General features: G+C 31.2%; 1 protein-coding gene across 9 annotated transcripts; it reads left to right on the forward strand.

Moving 5' to 3' along the window:
- The first annotated feature begins 1,204 nt into the window (after positions 1-1,204).
- LOC148619340 (dual adapter for phosphotyrosine and 3-phosphotyrosine and 3-phosphoinositide-like) lies at positions 1,205-25,187 on the forward strand. 9 transcript variants are annotated; one of them, XM_088579124.1, is made up of 11 exons: positions 1,205-1,280; positions 3,594-3,742; positions 4,293-4,386; positions 11,643-11,762; positions 12,164-12,297; positions 12,984-13,108; positions 14,053-14,100; positions 16,130-16,281; positions 17,543-17,630; positions 18,498-18,517; positions 20,335-25,187. In XM_088579124.1, the coding sequence occupies exons 3-11, from the start codon at positions 4,346-4,348 to the stop codon at positions 20,405-20,407; spliced, it is 801 nt and encodes a 266-aa protein (XP_088435250.1). In that variant the 5' UTR covers positions 1,205-1,280; positions 3,594-3,742; positions 4,293-4,345; the 3' UTR covers positions 20,408-25,187. The 9 variants fall into 9 exon arrangements, with proteins under 9 accessions (XP_088435250.1, XP_088435254.1, XP_088435255.1 ...); XM_088579125.1 differs by having other exon boundaries at positions 1,218-1,300; XM_088579128.1 differs by lacking the exon at positions 3,594-3,742 and having other exon boundaries at positions 1,205-1,300.
- Positions 25,188-25,283: the final 96 nt, after the last annotated feature.

A 25,283-nucleotide genomic window follows, 5' to 3' on the forward strand; every position in this document is an offset into this window, starting at 1 on the left:
TTTTGTCATTTTTTTAAACCAACTTTTTTTTCTCTCCATTGATAAGTTATATTATTTTTTTCCAACTCTTCCAGAAACAAACTTAAAAAAAATCCATATCACCCCCACCCCCAGAAAATCAAATGGTTGCTGCCTTAAATTGTAATTGCAAATTTCGATATGCTGTAAATAGCCTCTCATCAGCAGCATTTTAGAATCAAATACATTAATGGAAGATATAAATCCCAAAAACTGACTATACATACAAGAATTAAGTACTCAAAACCAAAACTATCGAAATACTTACATATAAGAAGTCAAATCCATCACCAATAGGTTCGCCATGTGCGATATAAGGAATGCAGCCTCAGTATTTCGGTACTTTGATATTTATTTATTGTGATAATTATTCTGGAATGACAAAAGTAGTGCCGGCATGGAAGAGACCAATGCTCCGGAGTTTTTTTCCTTTATAGTAGTTGACAAGTTTTCAATGCTACACATTTTTGTACTATAATTTAAAACACGTTAGTTAACATTTTGACTATTTGGGAGTATGTCAACGCATAGAGTGTGACATTTTATATGCCTCACCAAGGACATATATATTTAAGTACCATTCTGTGAAAGAATCAGGCAATGGGTGGCACATCATTTTCGCCAATTTAGACATTTTTGCCTAAAATATATTCAGTACATCTAGAAAACAACCAAAACGCTATTCAAGTTTACCCTGGAGCATCTGTGACGTAAATATTTTTTGACTGCTAATATTGTCAAAGAGTGCGGGAAATTTTTCCCGCCATTTTTCCGTAATGCATTTCAACTGCATTTGACCTGTCAATATCTTCAAAAGGCAAATTTTACAAACACTTTGATGGTTATTTCTGGTAGTTATCAGGTATAATTCATCAATTAATGCAATGAAATCCATGTGTTTTTTTCCTTTCATGTGCCACACCTTAAATACATTTTGCCCGTTTCTTAGACGGAGAAGTAATTTAAAACTCCTTGGCTTCACTAACGCACGTGCACTAAACAAAATAAAGACCGAGACCCCTCTCTATATTTGGATTTAAAAAATGTGCGAAAATTTGGCAAACATGAACAATCCGATTAAAGTCAGACCAGTTCTGCTTGCATTGGCTACATAAGAAATAATTTTTAAAAAATATGGTAGCGGAAATGACCGAGTAGTTCCGATTGTGCTATTTAGCGATTGGTTGCCTCCCTTGTTCGTAAGATTCAGTTTCCTGTTGCGATCAAAACAGATTGGTTGAAACTGATATTCTTTTTTATTTGTATGATCTATTAACCGAGGGTATCTTTTTATACAAACACAATCGCATGTCTGCTTCTGTTTGGTTTGATCTTTAGTACTTTTTTATTTTTTCCAATTGAATCGAATCACGTTTTTCTCGGACCGTTTTTCTCTGACTCATAAATTCAACAAAGACTTCAAAACTTTTACCAACAAACAACAATGTAAAATTCATTTTCGACCTGATTTTTTTAAATCGAAGAATACAAATACACAATATCGAATCAAGTTAATTAACAGCTGTGAAAGTGTGTAAGAAAGAAGTCTTCCCAGAATGGCAGTGGCTGCTCATCCAGAGTGCTAGTTAAAATGGCACCTATTATTGTCAAAATGGCACTTGGTTTATTATTGTATTTTTTTGTTAAATATTTTTAATTGGCAATACGGAAAAATTTTAAAAAAATAAAAAAGACTGATCGCAATAATGCTTATCTTATTACATAAAGACACAACAAGCAATGAACACAATCAACTGGAGTGTAGCTGAAAATATGTGCTATATAAAGTATTGTGACTTTTTGTCCTGTGGCTTTCCGTCTGTTTACCGAAAATAAATTAGAAATGCCACATAGATCCAACCAATGACAGAATAAATGTTTATTTTCATTAAACATACAAGTACCAATATGGATTCACACACATTTAGTCATAAATATTACCAATAAAATATTTTTATTATTTATTTTCAAATATTTACTTTCAAAATTTTCTACTTTCTAATTTCATTAAGAAAAGGAAATAATATTCAAGTTTTGATTGTAAATTCATTAAGTAAATTAGTTTGGGAATTGGATTATGGTTTATGGCTTTGCAAATTACCTATAATTTATAGCTTTGTTTATTTAATAGGTGATACAGGTATTTTTATAATAATTTAATTAGATTATTTCACTATTTCAATTAGCTGTCCATGCGAGACCCAACAGGGTAGTCAAGGACATTAAAAACCCCCTTAGTAGTATTTCAATTACCATCTTGATATGTCCTGATATCCACATTACTTTTATAAAATTTATAAGTTTTATAAGATAATTTACAAAGTAATAAATGTGATATTTACTCCTGTATTTTAATCAAGTTTTTATTTGTGATTAATTTCACACCTTATTTTTTTAGTATTTCATTTAATTTCACAAAGTAAATTTATTGCGTTATATTTTCCCATTTTTATAAATAATTCAATGAAAATAATAAAATATGTGAACAAAATATTGTAAATGAACGGACAAAATGAAATTTATTCAGGTGAAATTATAAAACATTTTTTATCACAATTAATGCATGATATGTTTTTTGCAAAAAGACTTTACTTTTATATCTATCCAAAATGAATAACCTCCAAAAAATACCAGGAAGAATACTAAAAATAACTAGGTGCCATTTTAACTTCACAGATGCCATTTTGACCAAGTGCCATTTTAAACAAATGCCATTATGACTAGAATTCCTCATCCACACATTCATGGACAGGGAGCCTCTTAGGCTAATCATCCACACATCCGGTTTGCATCAAAGACATAAGGAATTGTGACGGAAACACCTGATTTGTTGCAGAAAAATTGTCAAACGCATCCGCAAAAATTGTCAAATGCATCCGCAGATGTACGACTGTTAATATTTTAGTTTATATGATGAAAGACCAGCGCAGGCCCGTAGGTAGGAATTTGTGGTGGGGGGTTTTTTGACTTGCACTACGAGGTGCTATCAACTTTAAGTCACAAATCAAACAAAACTTCAACTCTAATAGTGCTTTTTCATTAAGAACCTCAAGAACCCTCCCGCTGGCTACAGGTGTTTTGTGTGAATGGACATGTTTAACATGTAAGGAGAAATATTATCTGAAACTAACTAGCTTGTGATTTCTGTCTGGAATGGCAGTATTATGATTCAAAATGTGCTGGACTAAATCATGTGCCAAAACAATCTTTTTGGAGGTGCAAACTTTGTTTAAAATAGTCTTCCTAGTTTGTTGAATTTGTATTTTGTATTAATACTTAATGATTTTTAATCGATATTTGTTACATCAGATACAGTTTAAATTGTATTTGTATAATTTTGTATGGATTTGTAAAACATGAATTTCTCAATTTCCACATTATTAATACAGTTGTATATACGAGGAGTGTCCGTCACGATTCTGTGTGTTTTGACTGAAACCGGATGTGTTGACAATTAGCCTGTAAAGGCTCCCCTTCCATGAATGTGTGGACAAGCAGCCACTGCCTACCAGAATGCAATTCAGTGTTTTATTCTGGTTTGGATTGCTTTACATACTATGGTTTCATTTTTCTAGGGTACTAACTTACGTGGTTTTCATGGATAGTGTTGAACCACAAAATTAAGGTTCCAACGAACAATAAATATCCATTGATGAATACTTGCTGAGTGTAATCTTTGACTTTGACTCGGTCAAGTGACACAGGGAAGAAGCCACATCAAGCAGTAAATATCCTGTCACCCTGAATTGTTTTATTTTACAGAATTACAATTGTTTATTAGTCCCACAAAGCCCTGGGTCTACCTCAGTTATGTTATGTCAGTGTTAACAAAAAATAAATAGTAAGAGTTACATTCGGTATTCTTGGTTTTTCTTGTCTCTCTATTGAAAGTGGTTGCCGTTGATTTGGGGGTCTTGATATCATATACATGTACATGTATATTACATTTATAATTAAAATAAGTTATGCATCAAGGCGCTAATTCCTTTTCATTGCCAATGTGTTTAACAGGTTCCACAAAAGTACTTTCAAAAGTTTAAATGCTTATAAAATTGTCGTTTAAAATCCTTAGCAAAAGTGGTTTTGCTTCAGGGATAATTTACAAAAAGTCTAGAAAAAAATGTATGATATGTTTTTTGAAGAATGAAATTGTTTATTAAATATTCAAGTCTATGACAATATGCTGCCATAAATAAGATAAAAGTAAAATGAAAAGAGAATTTACTAAATTTTAATTTCTGTATTTACATGTATTTTTATTTTTGCTTTTTCAGTAAACTAGATGAAACAGACTTCATGAAAATATGCAGAAAATGTTAATCTGAAAATGGCTAAAAGAAGTATCACTGATAAAATAAATGAACTGCCGTAAGTATGCAAAACATAAAAGTTCCTGATTATTATATTTGAGTGAATTCTTTAATGACATAATGGTAACACAGCAAAAATAACTGAATAAATCTCTTTTTAGCTTACCTGACCAAAGAAAAAGGCCATGTGAGCTATTGCCATCACTTGGCGGCTGTGGTTGTCATCTGTGGCTGTTAACAATTAACAAAATGGTTAGCTAGAAGTTTTTCTTATACATCCCCAAAACTGTTAGTTTTAGCCGAATTCTTTCAATTGCCAATATGATCCTTAATGTTAGGCCTACAAAAGTCTGTGAGGATCAAAGTTGTTGGAAGACTCCTTGTAAGAGTTATTGCCCTTGAAAGGTAAAAGAATCACTTTTTAAGTGGCAAATATTGTTAATGACTTCTTGCACTCGTAATTTCAGTACTTAATATTCGCAGATGATTTGCTTAATTACATATTACTGCTCTACATTATGCTGCAGATCTGTGCTGTGTTTACCGCCATAGCATTATAGTTTTGTAGATTCTTGCTGAAATCACACGATTTTAGAGCATATAGCATTCCTGCCATTTCGGATGCTGAAAGTATGCCAAAATCAGTGGCAGAGAATATTTGACGATTAACGACTTCAAAGACTTCAGTCTTTGATATTTTTTACTGTTTTCAGCAAATATCTTGAAAACTGTGATAGATAGGCTAAAAACCACCAATTCCACTTTCCATAGGCTTCTATGCTAATTTCACAATATTCAATGGCTTCTCTGGACTTTACCTTAACTTTAACCTGCAGAGGACTATATATCAGCATGATTCTACATATGTCAGCTCACAATCCTCCGAATGGCATGTGGGGTTAGCAGACTTGCAGTGCAGTACTGGTCACCAGAAGTGAAGGGTCTATAAATAGCATGGGAAATCCCAGTGTTTTCACAAGATAGGGGTATATTTAAAAATCATTATGGAGATTAGGCCTCACATCACAAGAAGCAAAATGCACCTATAAAATGTACAGAAATGTTTTTCCTTTCAGAAACTGTTTAAATTTTTTAAATAAGATGAGAACTTTTTTCACAGCACTATGAGGAAGAGGGGTAATTTCTGCGTAGGACTATTTTTGCGTACGTTCCAAATGCTCATTGATTGAATTGGTGGTCTGTAACCTAAAGAGTCACTTTTTGTCTTAGAAAAAATAAATAACTATACAGGTTTCTTCCTACACACATACTGAATGCATTTGCAAAGTTTCAGTGAAATGTGACAAGCACTTTTTTAAATATTTGATTTTTAAATATAGGGTAACCAAGTTGTGCGAGCAAAAAAGTGACAATATTCTACCATACTTAAATGCATTAAATATTTGCAAAGAACTTTTTCTGACTTTTCAAATAAAAAATATCAATCACAACTTGTTTTTTAACAATATTAATGAAGAAATAGTTTTAAAAGTAATCATTTTCTGAGAAATTGGTCTATTTTTAAAAATTTATTTCTGACATGCCTCCCCCTTTTTCTTGATCACATGTCAAAAATCCTAAATCTTTAAATTTTCACAAAAGGTGATATATTTGGCTTTACATTTGTAAATACAGTGTTTTCACATTAAAACATGACCAGTAAAGGGCACCTAAAGCAAAAAAAGTACTCAGTAATGGATTTTCCATGTTGCCATAGGGGAATGCTGATATGGCCTTAACCGCAGTAATGAAAGTGAGTTTTTCCTCATTTCTAACCTAATTTTTGCTCAAATCTACACAAAACTTGATTTCAAGTGCTTATTACCACCATATTTAGGTAAATATAGCCCTCAAAGTTTAATATTTGATATTTTTACTAAATTTTCTACACTTTTTACAAGATAGGACATGAAAATCAGCCAAAAAGACCAATTTTCCATAATTTGGACCTATAACTTAAAAAAATGCATATTTTGAAGGATTTTTGTAGTGTATTCCTCTCATGGCAAAGTTAACAAGATCTTCAAGTAGTTTAAAGCTATTTCAAGAAACTTTTCATTTTGCCATGGCTTCAACTTAAGGCTAAAAACCACCAATTCCACTTTCCATAGGCTTCTATGCTAATTTCACAATATTCAATGGCTTCTCTGGACTTTACCTTAACTTTTACCTGCAGAGGACTATATATCAGCATGATTCTACATATGTCAGCTCACAATCCTCCGAATGGCATGTGGGGTTAGCAGACTTGCAGTGCAGTACTGGTCACCAGAAGTGAAGGGTCTATAAATAGCATGGGAAATCCCAGTGTTTTCACAAGATAGGGGTATATTTAAAAATCATTATGGAGATTAGGCCTCACATCACAAGAAGCAAAATGCACCTATAAAATGTACAGAAATGTTTTTCCTTTCAGAAACTGTTTAAATTTTTTAAATAAGATGAGAACTTTTTTCACAGCACTATGAGGAACAGGGGTAATTTCTGCGTAGGACTATTTTTGCGTACGTTCCAAATGCTCATTGGTTGAATTGGTGGTCTGTAACCTAGATAGAAAGAAACTTTCAATTGCTGAAATTATTTTTATGATAAGGCCTACAAAAGTGTGTAGAGATAAAAGATGTTGGACGACTTTTGTTAGAGTCATCGCTTTTTAAAGGCGAAGAATGATGTTTTTAGCAGTTTTCAGGCAATATCTTAACTACAACATATAGAAAGATACTTTTAATTGATGAAATGACCCTTATGACAAGTTTTACCAAAGTTCGTGTGTCAAAATTGTTGGACATCTCCTTGTTAGATTTATTGATCTTGATAAGCAAAAATTTAACCAGATGAGCAACTCTTTCAACAATCTTCTCCTTTGAAACTACTAGACCCATTAGAACCAAACTTAGTATGATTATTCCTTTGGGTGTTGTGCATAGATGTGATGTGGGGATTTTTGATCTGTTGAAAACATGACTGATGTTACTAGAAATAGAACAAAGTCATAAGTTTATCTCATGCATCTCCAAAACTGTTATTTTTAGGCAAATTTTTTCATAGCCAGAATTGTCCTTGTTATAAGGCCTACAAAAGTCTGCAGGAATCAAAGTTGTGAGGAGACTCTTTGTTAGAGTTACTGCCCTTGAAAGGTGAAAATTATGCGTTATTACAGTTTTCAGTCAATATCTTGAAAACTATGATACTGTATTTTGGTGTGTATTGTGCACACTTTTTTACCAGGAAACTAATTTCAGAACATGGGGGTGCGTATAATACACTCATACATCATTTCAACACATTTTTACAGACCTGAGATCGGTCGGAAATTAACGACCTTGAGGGAGTCAACATCGAATCAGACCACTTGTGATCTGCCAAAGCATATTTATGGATTTTTTGTTGGCTTGTTACCTTTGTAAGCATAGATTATCAATAAAATCTTCTTGAACAGAATTTGGTTTTATTTTATTTCCTCTCAAAAGAACATGGCAGATTATGTTTACAACCGCCATACTTTCGTTTTAGTGTGTATCGATTAAATAATGTTGTCACGTGGTTATTGAGGCGTTGCAAAGGGTATTTAGATGTCACTAATTATGGTTTCACCTGTTAATTTTATATCTAACAAGCAATTGACATGTTTATTGACGGGATTAATTAATCATGACGAGGACACAAGACAATTAGTTACCGGTATTATCAAAGAAGATTGTAAATTATTTTGTGATGTGTATATAATTACGTCTTTACGATATATACGACCTGTTAACAATTTGAAAGGAGTAATTAAAATACACACAAGTTTAAACAATCTAATAACTGAATAACAAAATCTTGGGCACTCTGGTCATAGTGCCCTAATATATTTCCATTCGACAAAAGTAGTTTAAAAAAAAGAAATATTGTTATTTACGCATCTTATTGAACTCTACTTCATAGTTATTGGATACTCTACTTTTTGATGATACTTGGCTTCCTTTTTTCAGTGAACTAATATCAAAATCCTTATGCAACATAAAAACTATTAATTTTAAACATAAACCCTTTATGTATCCCTGATACACATCCGAGAAAATTCTGCATTTCATTATCATGCTTGGCCAAGCTATCAACAGACATACCCTATTTGATGACCGTCTGCATTGATTGCCCCTGTACAGGGCCGGGTGTCAAAAGAATAGGCCTGCAGCAGCGCTAAGCTTGTCATAAAAGGCGACTAAATAGTGCTCAGGAACCTAGCCGGGGCTAGGCGCTCTGCCCACAGAGAAACTGGGATGTGTGCCCCAGGTGGTGGAATGGGGTACCCCTGGCGTGTTAAATGCTGGGGTTGTCAGGCTGTAATACAGAAAACATGACTGCAAACCATAGTGGTGCACCGTGTTGGGAAATATGCCACGTTCCTTGCACGTTAAAGAACCCTGCTGTGGTATTCGATAGGAGTAGGAACCTTTGCGCTCCGCCACAGAAGGCTAAATTCCCCAACCCTACCCATCCCTCCCTTTTTCCAGTGGCAGTCTAGTTTTGTCGACCTTATTGCCCTTGTGTCCCATCCCTTTTTTATTTCATCATTTCTTAACAGAATAGTAAATTAATACACATAAACACGGACAACACAGAAAAATACAGAAAGTAACAAAAAGAATATTCTTCATTGAAATAAATACACAAAACAGACGAAATGGTCCTTTCTATTTACAAATAAATTAAAGCCAGAAATGTTTGTGGTTCTAACAAGTTACGCAATTTTCACTGCGATCCTTATGATCCATACATACATACATACATCGGTAAAAAGTTCTTTACATCAACTTACAAAGGAAAAACCACCCTGCGCATTATACACACCAAAATACGGTAGATAGAAAGAAATTTTCAATTGCTGAAATGATCCTTATGATAAGGCCCACCTAAGTATGCATAGATCAGAGTTGTTGACGACTCCTTTTTAGAGTTATTGGCCTTGAAAGGTGAAAAATGATGCGTTCAGCAGTTTTCAGTCAATATCTTGAAAACTATAATAGAAAGACAGAAACTTTTAATTGATGAAATAATCCTTATGATAAGTCCTATTAGAGTCTACTTGAGTTCAAATTGTCAAACAACTCCTTGTTAGAGTTATTGCCCTTACAAGTCAAAAACTTAACCAGGTGAGTGATTTGGGCTCCTGGGAGACTCTTGTTAACACACCACAAACAAATTTTTTCAGTTACATAATGGTATAACAATGTTGTTATGGTGATTGTCATCATCTGTTAACTTTAGTTTATTAACAATAACTTGAGTAAAACATTCAATCTTTTTTTTTTTAATTGGCCATTTTTGAGTAAGAGGGGTACAAAATATGGGCCACATCCCAAACAATCACCTTTTATATTTTTGGTCTGATTTTTCTTTTGGATTCCTTATAAAAATCCCTGACTGCATTTGTCAATCAGTGTTCAGTTATCTCTCATGGTTTTCAAGGTGTAAGGGGTGGAAAGGGCCACACACCCCCAATAATTGACTTTCTTTGTACATGTATATGGTCCAATTTAGAAATTTGTTTGATTTGATTCCTTGTGAAAATAGCTGCCTAGGTTTTTCAATCAGATTTCAGATATCTCTTATGGTTTTCGAGTTATAAAGGGTCAAAGGATCTAAACCCAAAATAATCATCTTTTTTTTCATATTTGGTCCAATTTTGAAAATGCTTTTTTAAATTTAAAATTTTGTGCTCTATTATTTTTAAACCAGTTCTTGTGTCCATAATGAACTGTAAGTCCCTATGCTCAAGTGTGTGAAAAACATATTGTTTCCACACTTGCCCCAACTGTTCAGGGTTTGAATTTTCTTGTGGTTGTATCATGCTGCACTAAGTAAAGCTCTTTATTAATTCTCTGTCCAAATTTGAAATTTATTTATTGAATTTCAGATTTTGTGCTATATTGTGTCCAAATCAGTAGTTGCGTTCATGATATAAGTCCCTATGCTAAAGTGTGTCCAAAAACTATTATTGTGTCTGTACTTACCAGTGATCTCCCCAGGCCGTAATAGCACTGTACTTTGCATCATTATGATTTCTTAGCACTGTGCTATCAGTAATTAATTTTAGTTAGAATGCACTATGGGCACTGTTCTATAATTTTGTAGGAAGACCAAAAGAGCTGTGCAGTGCAAGTAAGCACTCTGCTATTTAAAAATTATGGGAGAACACTGCTTACCTCAATTCAGTTCATCATGCTGCGCTTTTAATGGTGATGTTCTGTTCATCAAATTTTTGGTCTTACTGGTTGCTTTTTTGTTCTTGATTCAATCATCAGTTTTCCATTTTTATAGACAAATTTTAAGGAACAGAATTTCCCATTTTAACTGTATCACTGCTTTCGTATTGTATGCTTGGCTAAAAATTGGCTATAGACAATTTCAGATATTTTGTTGACCATTTTCAACTACTTTGGTTGTTAAGTTCTCAATTATCTATGTATTTTGAAAACAGAACTGAAATTATGAGGACCTGGCAATGTTGTATGGAGAATCTTTTTTTTTTTTGCTTTTAATTGTTCTACATTCAGTATGAGCCAGTGATAATGAATCTAGATGATTCCCAGAAATTTCCTGTATTCATCATTCATTTGATAGAGTACTTACATTAAATAGTTACAGACACTGAGACACATTTATGTTTATTTATACAGTCTTCATTATAATTGTATTTTTAGCTCACCTGCCTGTAGGCCATTTGAGCTATTGTCATCACTTAATGTCTATCGTCATCCGTCGTCTTTGTCCTTAACAATTTTTCAAAATTTTTCTCCTCTGAAACTAATGAAGCAATAAAAAACCAACTTGGTATGAATGTTTCTTAGGGTATTGTGCATAGAAATGATGTTGGGATTTTTGATCTGTTAAAAACATGGATGTTGTTACTAAAAATAGAACATGGGGGCAGTTAGAGGTTTTTTGCATAAATATCCAAAATCATTAGGTTTAGCCAAATTCTGATATTAATGAAAGTTTTTAGAATGATGGGATCTCTTTCTGGTCAAATTTTTATGTTACTCTGTTGTGCCATGTTGGAGTTATTGCCCCTTATCAACAATTTTAATTCTTTTTAATGTTATTTCTTTTTCTCCTCAGAAATTTCTGGACAGAATTAAATGAAAATTAGTATGATTTTTCCTTTGGGAATTTTTATATAAAAAAAAACATGGCCACTTTTATGATAATAGAATGCTGGTTATGAAAACCAGGTGCATCAGGCTCTCTAGAGCCTCCAGTTCTTTAAATTAAGACAGAAATGTTTTGCCATCAGTGACAGTTGGTTAAACTATAAAATTCACTTTATAGATGGTATCATCCTAACGTAGACAGACATACAGCTGAGAGTTTACTTCTACAGAATGGTGTTGATGGGACTTACATGTTACGAGACAGTTCTAAATTAGGGGACTATGCATTATCTGTAAGGTAAAGTATCTTCTCATCCAATGCCATTAAATTATTTGAGGATTGTTTCTAATATTGCTTTGAAAGTTTCAAGAATAGTTTTATAATTAAAACATTATTTTGTTTGGGATTACCTTTATTTGATTCATGGAATACGGAATAGTAGACTTTAATAATGTCACAGTACCAAACCAGGTTATACAAAATATCTTGGTTTGCTCAAAGAGAACCAACCAGTCAGATAGCTTGTTAAATTAAATTATTTACAGATTAATCATTAACACCTGCAAGGTAAAATGGTTCACCTTAAATGTTGCACTGAATTTATTATAAGAACAGTTGGCCCTCCCCCTCACTTACAATATACATTTCACATTTCATTATTTTGAAAAGAAGTTCTTTATGGAGCATGTTCATTTCAGATGTGATCAGGCCGTAAAGCACTTTCCTCTGACATGGACAGGGACTGTATTTAAGTTTGGACATGGCGAGTTTAACTCTGTAGATGACTTGCTACATCATTTTACCAATAAGCCTTTAATTGGATCAGAGTCAGGTATATGTTTGAATGTCACATGAAGTATTATCTCCCTATCTGCATGGATATAAGCCTGTTGCTAGATTTTGGAGGAGAGGGTGTACTTTTCTTTATCTTAGATACAAAAAGTGACCCTGAAATAAATACCAGGTAAAGAATTTACTACCTCAAAAATAGCAATAGTTTTTTCCAAACCTCTTTCCCTAGAAAGGAACATATTAATAATATCTTCTAAAAAAATTAGCAAATTTGGGAAAATGTCCACCAAAAATACCAGTATATGTGGTGAAATTTTCAATGTCTCCCTATTGAGAGCTAGATGTATGCAGACACCATCTTCTTTGCTGGCATTGATAAGGCCAGACCTTTCCATGGTAAATATTTTTTAAACTTTAAACGATGATAATAATGAAAAATATTTTTAAAAAACTAGATATCTTATGACATGGCATTTTTATTTTTTAAATGATTTCAAAATTGCTAGATTGAAAAAAGGAAAGAAAAATAGATGCTCATAATCTTAATCAAGACTAGAAATCCAAGGAAAATTAGAAAACATATACATTTTCGTACTTCATTTTCACATTTTTTCCCCAAATGTAGTTAATGGGTAATTAAAAGGTGTCATATTTAAAAAGTTGTGTCTAAACAATAAAATGTCATGGTCAAGCTATTCAGTATTTTTAAGGAACCTATTTTTTCAGGACAAATGACATTACTTAACTATCCCTATCCACGGAATATAGAAGAACCTAATGTTTATGACACGATCCGAGTTCATGCAGAATTTAGTACAGCTACTGATACCTTAAGAGGACCAGAATTCTCTGTAAGTTTAAATTGTGAATTATTCATGTTCCAATATTAGATAATTGTCCCATGAAGGACATAATGTTGTATTGTGACTATTTGTTTAGAACTGAAGCATCTTACTTCTTCACTAATCAGTACTAAAATATTTCTTAAAGAACTTATTTGAATCCATGTTTATAGTTTTTTTTTCAAATATGGGTATGTTACTTAAAATTCAACATCAGTTAGAAATTCTTGACCATACTCAAGAGGTATGATGTACAGTTTTGATGTTCTGATTTAACAAGATTGCAAACAGAATTTTAGATTCAGATTGCCCTAACTTCAACTTCCCTTGCTTTGAAGAAAAAAAAAACAGGAATGTTGACCTCTCAGATGAAATGAGAAGTGCAACAGGAATAAGTCTTTTTAGGCATAGATTACAAATCTTCCCGATGAAACAACAGACTAAAGAATAATTCAGTTGTATTTACAAGTACTATAATGTTAAATGAAAACTTAATTCTAGTGCACTTTGTATTATATACTGATTTTCTAACATTATTATTTACCTCAGTAGTTTTGTTTGTTGTTTTTTGTATCTTTTTGGGCAAAATTGATTAGTCACCTGACAATTTGTTTAGTCAATGACTAAAGTTACTAGCTCTAGCTAAATTACTGATTATTATTATTATTATTATGATATTAAAATGTTCTTCTGTTGGTCCTTTTGAAATTATTTAACTCCTGAATTTGACTGTCATTGAAGTCCTATAGACCAGTTAGAAAAAAGGACATTCTTTGTTTTCAGGCAGATGTTATTTTTGAAAATCCTTTATTAGAGAATGTACAGAATATACAGACATTTGCATATTTTGCCTGGTGTTTTGAATCATAGGTTTGGTAGGGGACTACGTAGACTTCGTTAAGTATCATGCAGAAATAAAGTGTTATTTTAAATTTTTCTGTTGTTGCTTACAGATAAATTCAAAGGAAGGATATTTAACAAAATTAGGTGGTGTTTTTAAGGTTTGTATAATTATCGCTTTTTTTTATTTCATTATATTTATATTTCATTACATTTTTTTAGAGTGTTCACAGTATTGATACTCTTTTTAGTTCCTGCTACCTGCTATTTGCTAATCACAGATAATTGCCCTGATACTGAAAAGTATTGCCTATTTTCAATGCCATATGGCCATAGTGTTTCAATTTGTTGGTTTAGGGATTTTGGACTCAATTAAAGCAGGTCAGTTGGTGGGAAAAAAATATAAAAATAAAATGTGAACTAGAAAAACATATCTACTATTTTTACTTTGGATAAAAACATTTTTTTTTATTTCCAAAATATTCCGTAATCTAACCTGATGTAGTTTTAGAACTGGGATCTACACATCATTTATAAGCAAATTCTCATTATAAATTTTTAAGTGTTCAATAAATTCAATATGCAATACTTAAACAATGATAATTTCCTGTAATTTTGTGTATCTATATTCTTCCTTACAGTATGATGTAGTTATGTTAAAATAAATGTGGTAAAAAGTGACTAAAAAGTTCATTTAAAATTAAAGTGAAAATTCAAGTTCTAAAACAGGGTTTGTCAAAAATATGTACTGTTTAATTAATCATTGACCATTATTTTGGCATAAACAAGTTGTGATAAAGAAGGACTTAGTGAAAAATCAATTTAAAAAAAAACCTACAAAGCACAGGAAGAATTGAGAATTGAGGGACAGATAATTGACTATGCAGACAGATTTCTTTAGAATGAAAAAAAACCAACCTTTTTTTTTACATTTGTCTTTTTATCATAAAACAATTACACTGAGCGACTACATTACCTTTTAAAAAGTTAAAAAAAAATGAATTAAGTAATGGTTTTTAAATCTAAAAAATACATTAAAAACTAGTGATTTGTCATTAATTGGAAGGCAATGAAACTTGTCTTGTCCTGAATTCCCTTTAAAATTCGCATGTGATTTAAAAATTATTTATAAAATTTCAATAATTATTAAGGGTGAAATGGTCTTCAGAAAAAAAAGGAAGACAACAAATAACGTTTTTAATTGATTTTTTTTCTGTTTTTTTATAAGCTGTCTTGCGTATTTCCACACAAACCTTCATAGCTTTGAATTTCCTACCAATTATCTCGCCTTTATGTATCTACTTCCTGTTGAGAATTAAAAAAAACAACCATGAAAGTTTTGAACTCTTTAATCATTTACAGGAATTGTTTACATTCAATCTAATTAAAGGTGTTTTGATTTTATCATCTCTAGTCAGTGTTTACTAGTTTCCCAAACTACCAAAACCGTTAAACACAATTTTATTGAAGTGGTGAAATTTTATGCAGCAGTGTTCATTCACTCACTTTGCTTTGTCAAGTGTTTGAATGAACAAAACTAGAAGCAGACATTGTCCGTAACTTTATTTTAAAAAGTATATACTACAAATGTATATTTTCCAATTTTTTGTAGTTGTTGGCATTTAAAATAATAATAATGGAAAACTGAAATTCCAATTTTTTTTTTCTCCTAGCTGGAAAAATTAGGTTGTCAGATCCATAAACCAACAAATTAAAAAACTGTGGCCTAATGACTGTAATTTCATGAATTAAGGAATAACTAAAGTATGATGTTTTACAAAAACATTGTTAGTTTTACATGAATACTGCCATTATTCTATAGTTTAGTATGTTAATACATCTTGTTGGAGCTTACCAGTATACTAATGGTAAATGTACATCTCTCAAGGAAGTAGATTTAGGGGAACGTTTGTATTCAGCATTTTACATCAATCTCATGTAAGCATCAAAGTAACTTGAACTGACTTTATTCTGTTTCAAATGAGAGCTTGAAATGCTTTGGTGAAATTGAATATGATACAAACACATCACTGATTTCAAGAATTATGTTCCTTACCCTAGGTCTACCTCCATAAAACTGGTGGTTTACTTTACATATCTTTAATGGCTACATCACTTACTATGTATTATTACTTATATTGTAAGATTATTCAATAATTTTCATAACAGAACAAATTATTTTACCTTTAGACATGGAGAATAAGATGGTTTGTCCTTCAGAAGAATGAGCTAAAATATTTCAAAGACAAGTTTGATAAACATCCAATCAGAGCTTTAGATTTACATGAGTGTACAGAATGTGATAGAGATTCAAGTATTAAAGGAAAATTTAATGTATTCAGGTAATTTTCTAATTCATTTGTTAACCATAACTCCAAACAACTTTTTAAGATTGTAATTTTATGTTAATTGGAGGAATAGGATGCTTGAGACAAATTTTGCAAGAAAAAGTTCTTAAAATGAACAGACAAACATGTATTAGTTAACTACAAAAAATGACATTATCTTCATGCAATACTTAGTACTAAATAGCAATTTTTACTTAAATATTAATATATGTATGCATCTATACTTTTTCGAATTCACTACATCGACTTAATAATTTAATTTATAAGGTGGTTAGTATAGAATTTTCTTACATGTGTTCTTTATGTAAGTGTTCCTCTGGAGGATTTTTATATGACCACAAAAAGTCGCTGTCGCATTATGTTATGATGTTGTCAGCATTGTTATTGTCTTTGGTGGTGTTATTTTTTTCCCTTCCGTGTGATAACTTTAGTTGTAGTGTACTAAATGTCGTGAAGTTTTGAAATATTGTTACTTACTGCTTAAGTAAGTTTGCAATTTTAAAATGGGGTCATTGGCCCCTACTGTTCTGTAAAAAGGGACCAAAAGGGGTAAAATAGGTGTTAATTTAAAACTGATGTAAAAGGTTTACTTCTCATTCAATTTAGAAAATTCTTTTTTTTTAATTTGTTTCTTATTTAATTCTTTTTTAAGAATAATTAACAGATTTCAAATAGCATTTGGCATTGTCAGTTTATGGAGGCCACACCTAAAAAAATATAAACTTTTTTATTTCTGGTCTTATCTTGAAAATTTTTTTATTAGATTCCTCATGAAAATCCCTGCCTGCAATTTTCAATCTGCTTCCAGGTATCTCTTAAGGTTTTCGAGTTATAAATGGCCAAAGGGGCCTCATCCTAAATAATCATCTCTTATTTTTGGTGCAAGTTTGAATTTTTTTTAATTGGAATTCCTGTTTAAATACTGGAGCTTTAAGATATATGCTTAGCAAATTACTCTATCATTTACTGTTTTTGAGATAATGCACCCTGCAGCAGAACTTTTTACATAATAATAATAAATAATAAAAATAATAATGTGTCCACACTTGGCCCAAGTGAACAGAGTGTAACTGGTTGTGGTCCTATCATGCTATGATTGGCAAAGATTTTTATAACATGCCTTTTTTTGGTTTTCTCAAGAGTTAATGTCCCCCTTGAGGATTTTTAGTGTATTCTTAGTGTTCTTATAAATGTACATGTAGGTTAGTGTTACTCTGAAGGATTTTTTTTACATGTGTACTTTATGTTCTTATAGGTTAGTGTTCCCATGGAGGACCTTTTACATGTATTCTTCTACAGACCAGGAATCCAATGACTGGGTACAGCTTATCAACTGGAAATTGGTAAGGATCAGAAACTGTACAAGTCTTATTAAAGCAGATTATTTTACAGAGTTAAATTTAGCAATATTCTCAAATCATAAAAAAATTTCCTTAATTATACCCACTGCAAACATTGGGGCATATGTAAAAATCATTCTGTTGTCCCTTCATCTGACCATGAATGACATAAGTTTGTCATGATAAGAGTTATGGGCCGTAATACACTAAAACGCAATGACTGTTTTTTTTTTTCTAAATTGCAAAACCTGGGACAGAGTTGTAATCCCAATAATTTGAATGTACATTTGGATTTTACAAAATTAATGATGTGGGAATATCCAGAATTGTCAAAATCACAATAATAAATGTAGGCAAGGTTTTGTTGATTTACTGTACTGAAAAAAAAGGGAGGACAGGTGTATTATAGTGCAGTTAAAAGACCAGATTATTGTAATGAACAGTCTTCATGGTTAACTTTTTCAGACTAAAGCCAATCGGACTTCCAAAGTTACAAAAATTTGAAGTCCGAACGGTTTTTCAGTGGCCCAAAAAAAATATTGAAATTATATGAAAATTACATAACAACAAACGCTCATTCAATTCAGACTATTTAGATATGTCTAAGAACCAAAAATAAACAGAACACTACATAACCCCAAAATTTTTGGAAGTTCATCAGGCTTCCTAAGAACATAATTTTAGGGGCCTGGGCCACCAGCCCCTGGCTAAATTCAAGGACTGAATGAACATTGGCTTATTTTCAATGTGACACAATTGAACCATGTTTTTCTCAATACTGTGAAAATTTTGAAGCTTGAACATTTTTCACAAACCCTTAATGTTTGTATGAATAACAACAGTCAGCTTGTCTTACATATATTTACATAGTCTCGAACAAGTACATATGAGTAAGTTTATACAGCATGGATTACATTTCTCTTTGCTCTGTTACATTAAAACTTAACCTATCCTAAGATTAGATAATATTGTCTTATTGCATTAAAAAACATGCCACTATGACTGGTTTTATGTTTTTACTTATTTCTTTCCAAAAATTTCAATATTGTATATCATTACAGCTATTTGACATAAGGTGATCAAATCTCCAGTTATTGCTTAAGTTATGTATGGGTTTATCTATTTGTCATGTATCTGTTTTAACTTGATCTGAGCATAACACATTGAATGTGAATGGAACTCTGTGTTCATTTCAGTTTTAAGCACTAACATTTAATTTCTTATCTCTTTTACTTGTTTACTTTAAAAGGTAAATATGTATGACCCAGTTACTAATAGAATAATATGATTTAAGGCCTTGAATATGAGGGACAGAGCTTATTGTATTCAAAAGCTTTGTACTTTGTTGATAATGCACTGCTGTGTTATTATATCACTGATGACTCGACCAATAAGAATATGTGAGACTTCCTATAATGTGCAGTGGATCTGCTTCAAAAGTTCAAACAATCACGTTCTAACTGCATACTTCATTTCTGTTATATGTCAGTTCCAACAATGTTTTTAGACTTTTTATATTTCAGGGCATCTACAGACTTCCCTAACATCCCTGATGCTTAGTCCTTATTATTTTTCCAAATATTATTCTATATAATTTTTCAATTTTTTATTTCAAATTAAAATTGGAGTTTGTCACAATCAATTCTTAGAATACCGTTTGTCTAACAAAAATTTCAGTGTACATGTATTAACAGATGCAAACCCCTATCTAGAAGAAGTATTGTAAATAATCATACGGCATCCCACAGAAATTGATGAGTATGGTTTGCTTTTACAGTAGCTAGTCTGTCCATTAATCTGTCTGCCATCGTTAGATTGTTTCTTTGAAATAGCCTTCATGTCTTGTCAACTTTCATTCAAACTGGGGGAAAGTGTTGGTACCAATAAAACTTGTTGGGATTGTCTTTCATGGAAACCATTTTTCTTGGAAGTACACTTTGGTAAATATCATGGATTTATGAATGTCATTAGGATAATTTTTTGCCTGGTATTCTTCAAACCCAAAATAAGTGTTAGGTGAAATAAAATTATACTCTCTTTCCTTTTTCCTGCCAAAAAATATATGGATAGGTAGATAGACATATGAGCAGCCATCATGCCATGACTTTGCAAACAGCAGGTTGTTTAAACCAGAAGTTGACAAAAATCTGGAAAAAGTTCGTGTTGATCTTGTTTTTTTTTTCTATGTCAGGAATATTCCCAATCATGGGGTCCAGGCATGAATTGGCCATTTAACAGGAAGCAGAAGTTTTATTTGGCCATAGGAACCATAAAGTTTAAATTGATTGATTTTCATATAAGTCTATTGAAGGAAACACTTTTTCTGGGAAGGGGACTTAGATCAAAATCGTGGGTTAATGCTTGTCATCTGTATACAGCCTTTATTATTTGTCTAGTTTCCTTTAAACTGAATATTGTTTTGTATTATGACATAATGTATGAAAGTTTAAAGAATTTGAGCATTAGTAATTGTAATTTTTTTGTTAGAAATTTCAGAAACTCATTGATTGTCAGTTTTCTCCAATCTTAATAGTTAAATAACAGTATTTTAACTCACTTAATCTGGTGCTGTAAATATGGTTATTTGAATGCCTTAATTGGAGAAATAGATGGCAATGTCAAAAGTGATATTTCTGTCGGACTTATTTCAGACAGTCTTAATTTAAAAACATTGGTTTGTATAATATATCACTGTTTAATTTTTCAGCGTCGAATTCGGGAGACAGGATATCTGCCACGAAATAGCTGACACTAAGGATATCTGTCATGAAGTTTTCTGACACATCTATCTTCAGTTTATGGGCATGGCTTGATGATGTTGACCTAGCAGTTACTACAAACTTACACAGACACAATTGTAACCAGTACATTACAAACATTTTAATTCATAATTTTACTAATGTGATGAAATTAAGTATCATTGCTGCCAAAATGTTTTATTTGTTGTCAGTTTTTTTAATTTTTCAAGACTTTACTTAGATGCTTTAATGATGGTAATCATTTCATCACTTGAAACTTTTTGTATGAGATAAAACAAATTATTCATTAAAAAGTTCTTGTAACTGTATTGTCAGTACCACTGTGAACTTATTTGAATATAGTTTAGAATCAACTTTATGCCCTCCTAAAAATTCAAATTTAAAAAAAAAAATTAAACTTGGTTGCTTACATATATTTGGTTTATATGAGTGGTTTTCTTTTTAGCTTGGCCCACATGCTGTCACACTGATTTTTTATTATTATTTTGAAGCATTTAGGAAACTAGAAAGCATTTAAATAAAAATGAGGATTATTTTAACTTTGAAAATATTTTATTTTGCACAAAAGAGACATTGATGTCACATAATCTTTTAAGTTAAGATTTTCAGGCATAATGCATGTAAGAATCCTACAAATAATCATGTATATTTTTATACTAGAACCGTATTGTTCCCCTTTGTAAATCCCTTTATATATTTCTTTTATACTGTATCCATTTAGTATTAGATAAAGCTCAATTTTGTTAACTTTTTTTCATTCCATTGTTAGCTGTTATACTTTGTTGTAAATCAACTTGCAGTTTCCTGTATTTAGAGGGCAAAGAGATTTTTTTCAAGCAGCTCTCTGATTTATATACTGTTTTTCGATTCTTTCAAACTTCTTGTTTGTAATGTTATACCTATGCTTGAATTTTTTTTTTCAAAATTGTGTATTTCAACCATCTATGCTAATAAAATTTCTGTTTGATTTTAATGCTAGAAAGGCACTGCTGGAGATGTAGATATGTACAAGTTGATTTATTATTCATGTTTTTATAGAAAAATGAACCAGGAAAACATAAAAAAGAAGTGTTTTTTAAGTTACATTGTAGCTGTATGATTTAATACAGTATTAACATAGAAAGATAATAGTGTTAGGATCAGATAATTTGAAAAGTAAAAATCATATATAAATCTTTTTTAATTTGAACCAAAGTCTTCAAACCAAATATATGTTGATGCTTTACCTATGTTTACATCTGATACTCTACTATCTAAGATCTGCAGTGTGATAATCTTATGACGATTTCTGCAGTGTTTAATCAAATAGCATAATAATCATTTCATTTTTATAAATCTTCATTGTATGAGTGCAATGCTATATGTAATTGTGTTGTGTTTTTTTTTTGTTATTAGAAACATCTGCATTGTAATTATTGCAGTAGGTACATACCTTGATTTCACTGTTTGTTCAAACTTTGATACTGCCAGTTTACATCTCCAAATGATTTGGAAGTCTAGTCTGTATAAAGGGAAGGGCATATAATGAGGACTTTATACCATACATATAAGTAGTGCCAGGCTTGACAAAGACCTAAATTATTTAGAGAGTATACTGCTTTTCAATAGTGTTTTTTTGCATTTGCTTTTGATTAGTCAATTAACAATCGTAATGAGTATTATTAGACTGTCTCTTTTATAATACTGCTCAAATATTCTTCCCCTTAGAATCCTCAGCGGGTTTTCTCATTGGTCATTTTTTTAATTTGCATTTAAGATAAGCAATTCAGTGGATTGTGCAAGATAATAGATGTGTTTTAATTGTTTATACAAAATAACCCTTGGCATGTGAATTATAGGTTTTGTACTGCATCATTATATAAAGAATTTTATGTACTAAGAGTTATTTTGGTGAACACATTTAATTGTAATATAAAGCGAATTTTTTTTCTGTTTCGACACAAATGCTTTTTGATGTCTAGTCTACAAATAGTAGATATGTTATTTGACTTCTGTGAAATTTTAACCATCAAAGAATTATGGGAATTCTATTTGCTTATTTATTGGCAACTTTTTGGTTGAATATATTTTGTGAGTGTTTATAATTTAACACATGTTCTAGTGAGAAAGTAACATATTTGGCATTTTTCGACTAACATTTTGCAAATATCTTTTAATGAAAGCATTAAAGGCTGAATATTGCTTCAAATATATTTTTTGAAGATGGATTTGTATAGAAAGTAATGGAGAAAATGGAGAAAATAAAAAAAAAATACACAATACAAATTCTTTTTCTACTCAATTCACTACACAAATTGTTCAGTAATATTTTATCCCATATAATACATTATCATTAGTACATTGGGTAAAGTTGTTTTTTGTATTTGTATTTAGAAGGCTAGAGTTTTTGAAAGGATCACCATAATTAACATTTTTACTTTTTCCTTAGCAGGAGTTAAAGTTAGAAAAGGACAGAAAAAGTATTTCTGGATTTGTAGAATGTAAAAAAGAAAAAAAATACATTAAACCTTTTTAACAACAAATAATAAATAACCACCTTACAACACAATTAAGGATTTCTGTCATAATTATTTGACTTTTCTTTCTACTTTCTCTTTAAATTTAGACAAGACAAATGTACAAATTAAGAATGAAAATATTTCCTAAACTTTGGTATTACCACTTCCTAATTGTTTTAATATATCCCCACTCAAAGAGACAGTGGTATATTGGAATTAACTTGTCCATCTGTCCGAATTTTGACACAGTTATCTCAGCTCTTGATATATGGATTGATTTCAAATTTAGGGACCTTGCCATTTTCACTAATGGATTGATAGGGAAAATTTTCATTACAAAAATCTTAGCTCCCAATGGATGGATTGTTTTCAAATTTGTTGTGTAGTTTCATATTGATAGGGCATACATTGTAAGAGATTTTAGTTGCTTTACCATATCAACTTCCTGGGTGAGTGGGAATATGCCTAACACGACAACACATGTAACTTTCATGTAAGAACTGATGTGGTTGTATAATCAGCATATGTGATTTCTACCATGTAACATGAGTGTATATTCTGTGATCTTAGCTTTAAGTATGATATTATTGTGTGTTGTGTTCATTTGATATATTTTTCTCTTAACTGCAATTTTTTAAACTGAGGGTAACAAATATTTGTATGTCACATCAATTTACATTTCAAATATTTCAGGTTTTCATGGTTTATTCTAAAGAGGGTATTTACAATATTAGATATGTATATTGAAATGATAATAATGACCATAGATGAGTCCAGACTCCAGAGGGAGAGGGGTTTGCTCCTTTTATGCTTGAAAAGTTTGGTTGATTTTATTAAAAAAATAACCTTACAAACCAGGAAATCATTGGAGCATGCCCTCCTTTTTTGAATTTCTGGATCTGTCAATGATGATTGTTTAAAATTCAAATTACACATTATTTGCTGTAAGTATACGACTGACATCACATAACATTGTACTGGGTTTTTTCGTTGTAAAAGTCTTTTTATTTTTTCTGTACTTGCATATTAGTGAGAAGAAAAAAAAAACATTGAAATCCATTCTATATGTATGAAATAGACGAAGGTTTACAATTGTAGAGTTTTTCCTAACATAAATTGTAACGTTTACTTAGTAACTTCAATTATTGGTTCCACATTTTTAGTACTGCCTTGAAAACAACAGAAATTGGGTTTTTATATTTGTTTACATATTACCAGTAGAATACCAGTGTATTCATTATTAATACCCATGACACTTACTCTGTATGTAGTGCCTTTAAAATATGTGATTGTCTATTTTTTTGTCATAAGATTGTAATTTTTAGATCATTTGATTACTGAGTGCTGTTTTTATGTTTCGTTAAAAATCAAATCTCTAGTCACATGGCATTTATACTACCATTAAAAGGATAAATAAGTTCTCAAATGACCTTGGCAGTTTTCTCATATTTCTTTTAATTTCCAATGAAAGAAATGTACTTAATATATAAATGGAATGGAGTTGTCATCGTTGTCTCTAGAAAATGGTTTTGGTGCAATATTTTCAACATTCATTTGTGGATCTTTAGTAACAGGTTTCCATTCCACAAATGTTAGGTTTGTATCGGATTTGGAGGTTATGGCACCATCTGTTAAGGAATTAAGGACCAGAAACATAATTTTATGAAAAAAATACACTACAGTTAACATTAGTATACTTGAAGCTTTACACACAAGGTACCATATGATGCAAGTCGGACTGGAATTGATTTTTTGGGTTTGTTTATGTAATCATGTTGGAATTAGGGACTAAAATATCCAAAAACAAGCATGTTTCTGACACAAAAATCCATATTGCAAAAGTTAGGATTGGATGTATTTAAAGGGCTATGACCCTTACCTTTGAAAAATAATGGGCAGAAAAAACTGTTTTAACTTTGTGTAAATGACATATGCCTATTGTCTAATGGCAAATTTTAACATCCTTGATCACTTTCATTCTGGTCAGAATCTTGTACTGTGTCAAACATAATCCAAATTAAGAACTGCATCAAGTTTGACTTTTTCTAAGGTTGGACTTTTGTAGTCATATCAAGCTGTACTCATGGAGAATTTTATTGAGAATCACTGCCTTTAATTTTATGTACATGTAATTATAATTCAGTGATGTTTCATTGTTTATATAAGTTATCATTATTGATAGACCATATATGCAGTGTCCAGTTTGATGTACTGGTAATCCTTTCAATGATAGTTTATAAAAAGTTGCAATAATGATATTGAGATTTCTTATTCAGTTTAACTAATTAAAGTTATACATGGTATACAATAATTTATTTGTTATTGAAATCAAAAAGGTACTTAGAAATTATAGTCCCTTTAATTTTTGACTATAAATGAAGTTGAAAGGTCCCAACCTG

Source organism: Perna viridis, chromosome 4 (assembly GCF_037379345.1).
Source record: "Perna viridis isolate PV_CMFRI_1.1 ecotype Kerala chromosome 4, ASM3737934v1, whole genome shotgun sequence".
In the NCBI taxonomy this organism is placed as follows: Eukaryota; Metazoa; Mollusca; class Bivalvia; order Mytilida; family Mytilidae; genus Perna; species Perna viridis.

What these genes read in the sequence shown, in the direction of transcription:
- LOC148619340 (XM_088579128.1), top strand. Translation starts at nt 4,346, where the DNA reads ATGGCTAAAAGAAGTATCACTGATAAAATAAATGAACTGCC. An exon ending in GATAAAATAAATGAACTGCC is followed by an intron (nt 4,387 to 11,642) that starts GTAAGTATGCAA and finishes TTCACTTTATAG; the next exon opens with ATGGTATCATCCTAACGTAG. An exon ending in AATTAGGTGGTGTTTTTAAG is followed by an intron (nt 14,101 to 16,129) that starts GTTTGTATAATT and finishes TTTTACCTTTAG; the next exon opens with ACATGGAGAATAAGATGGTT.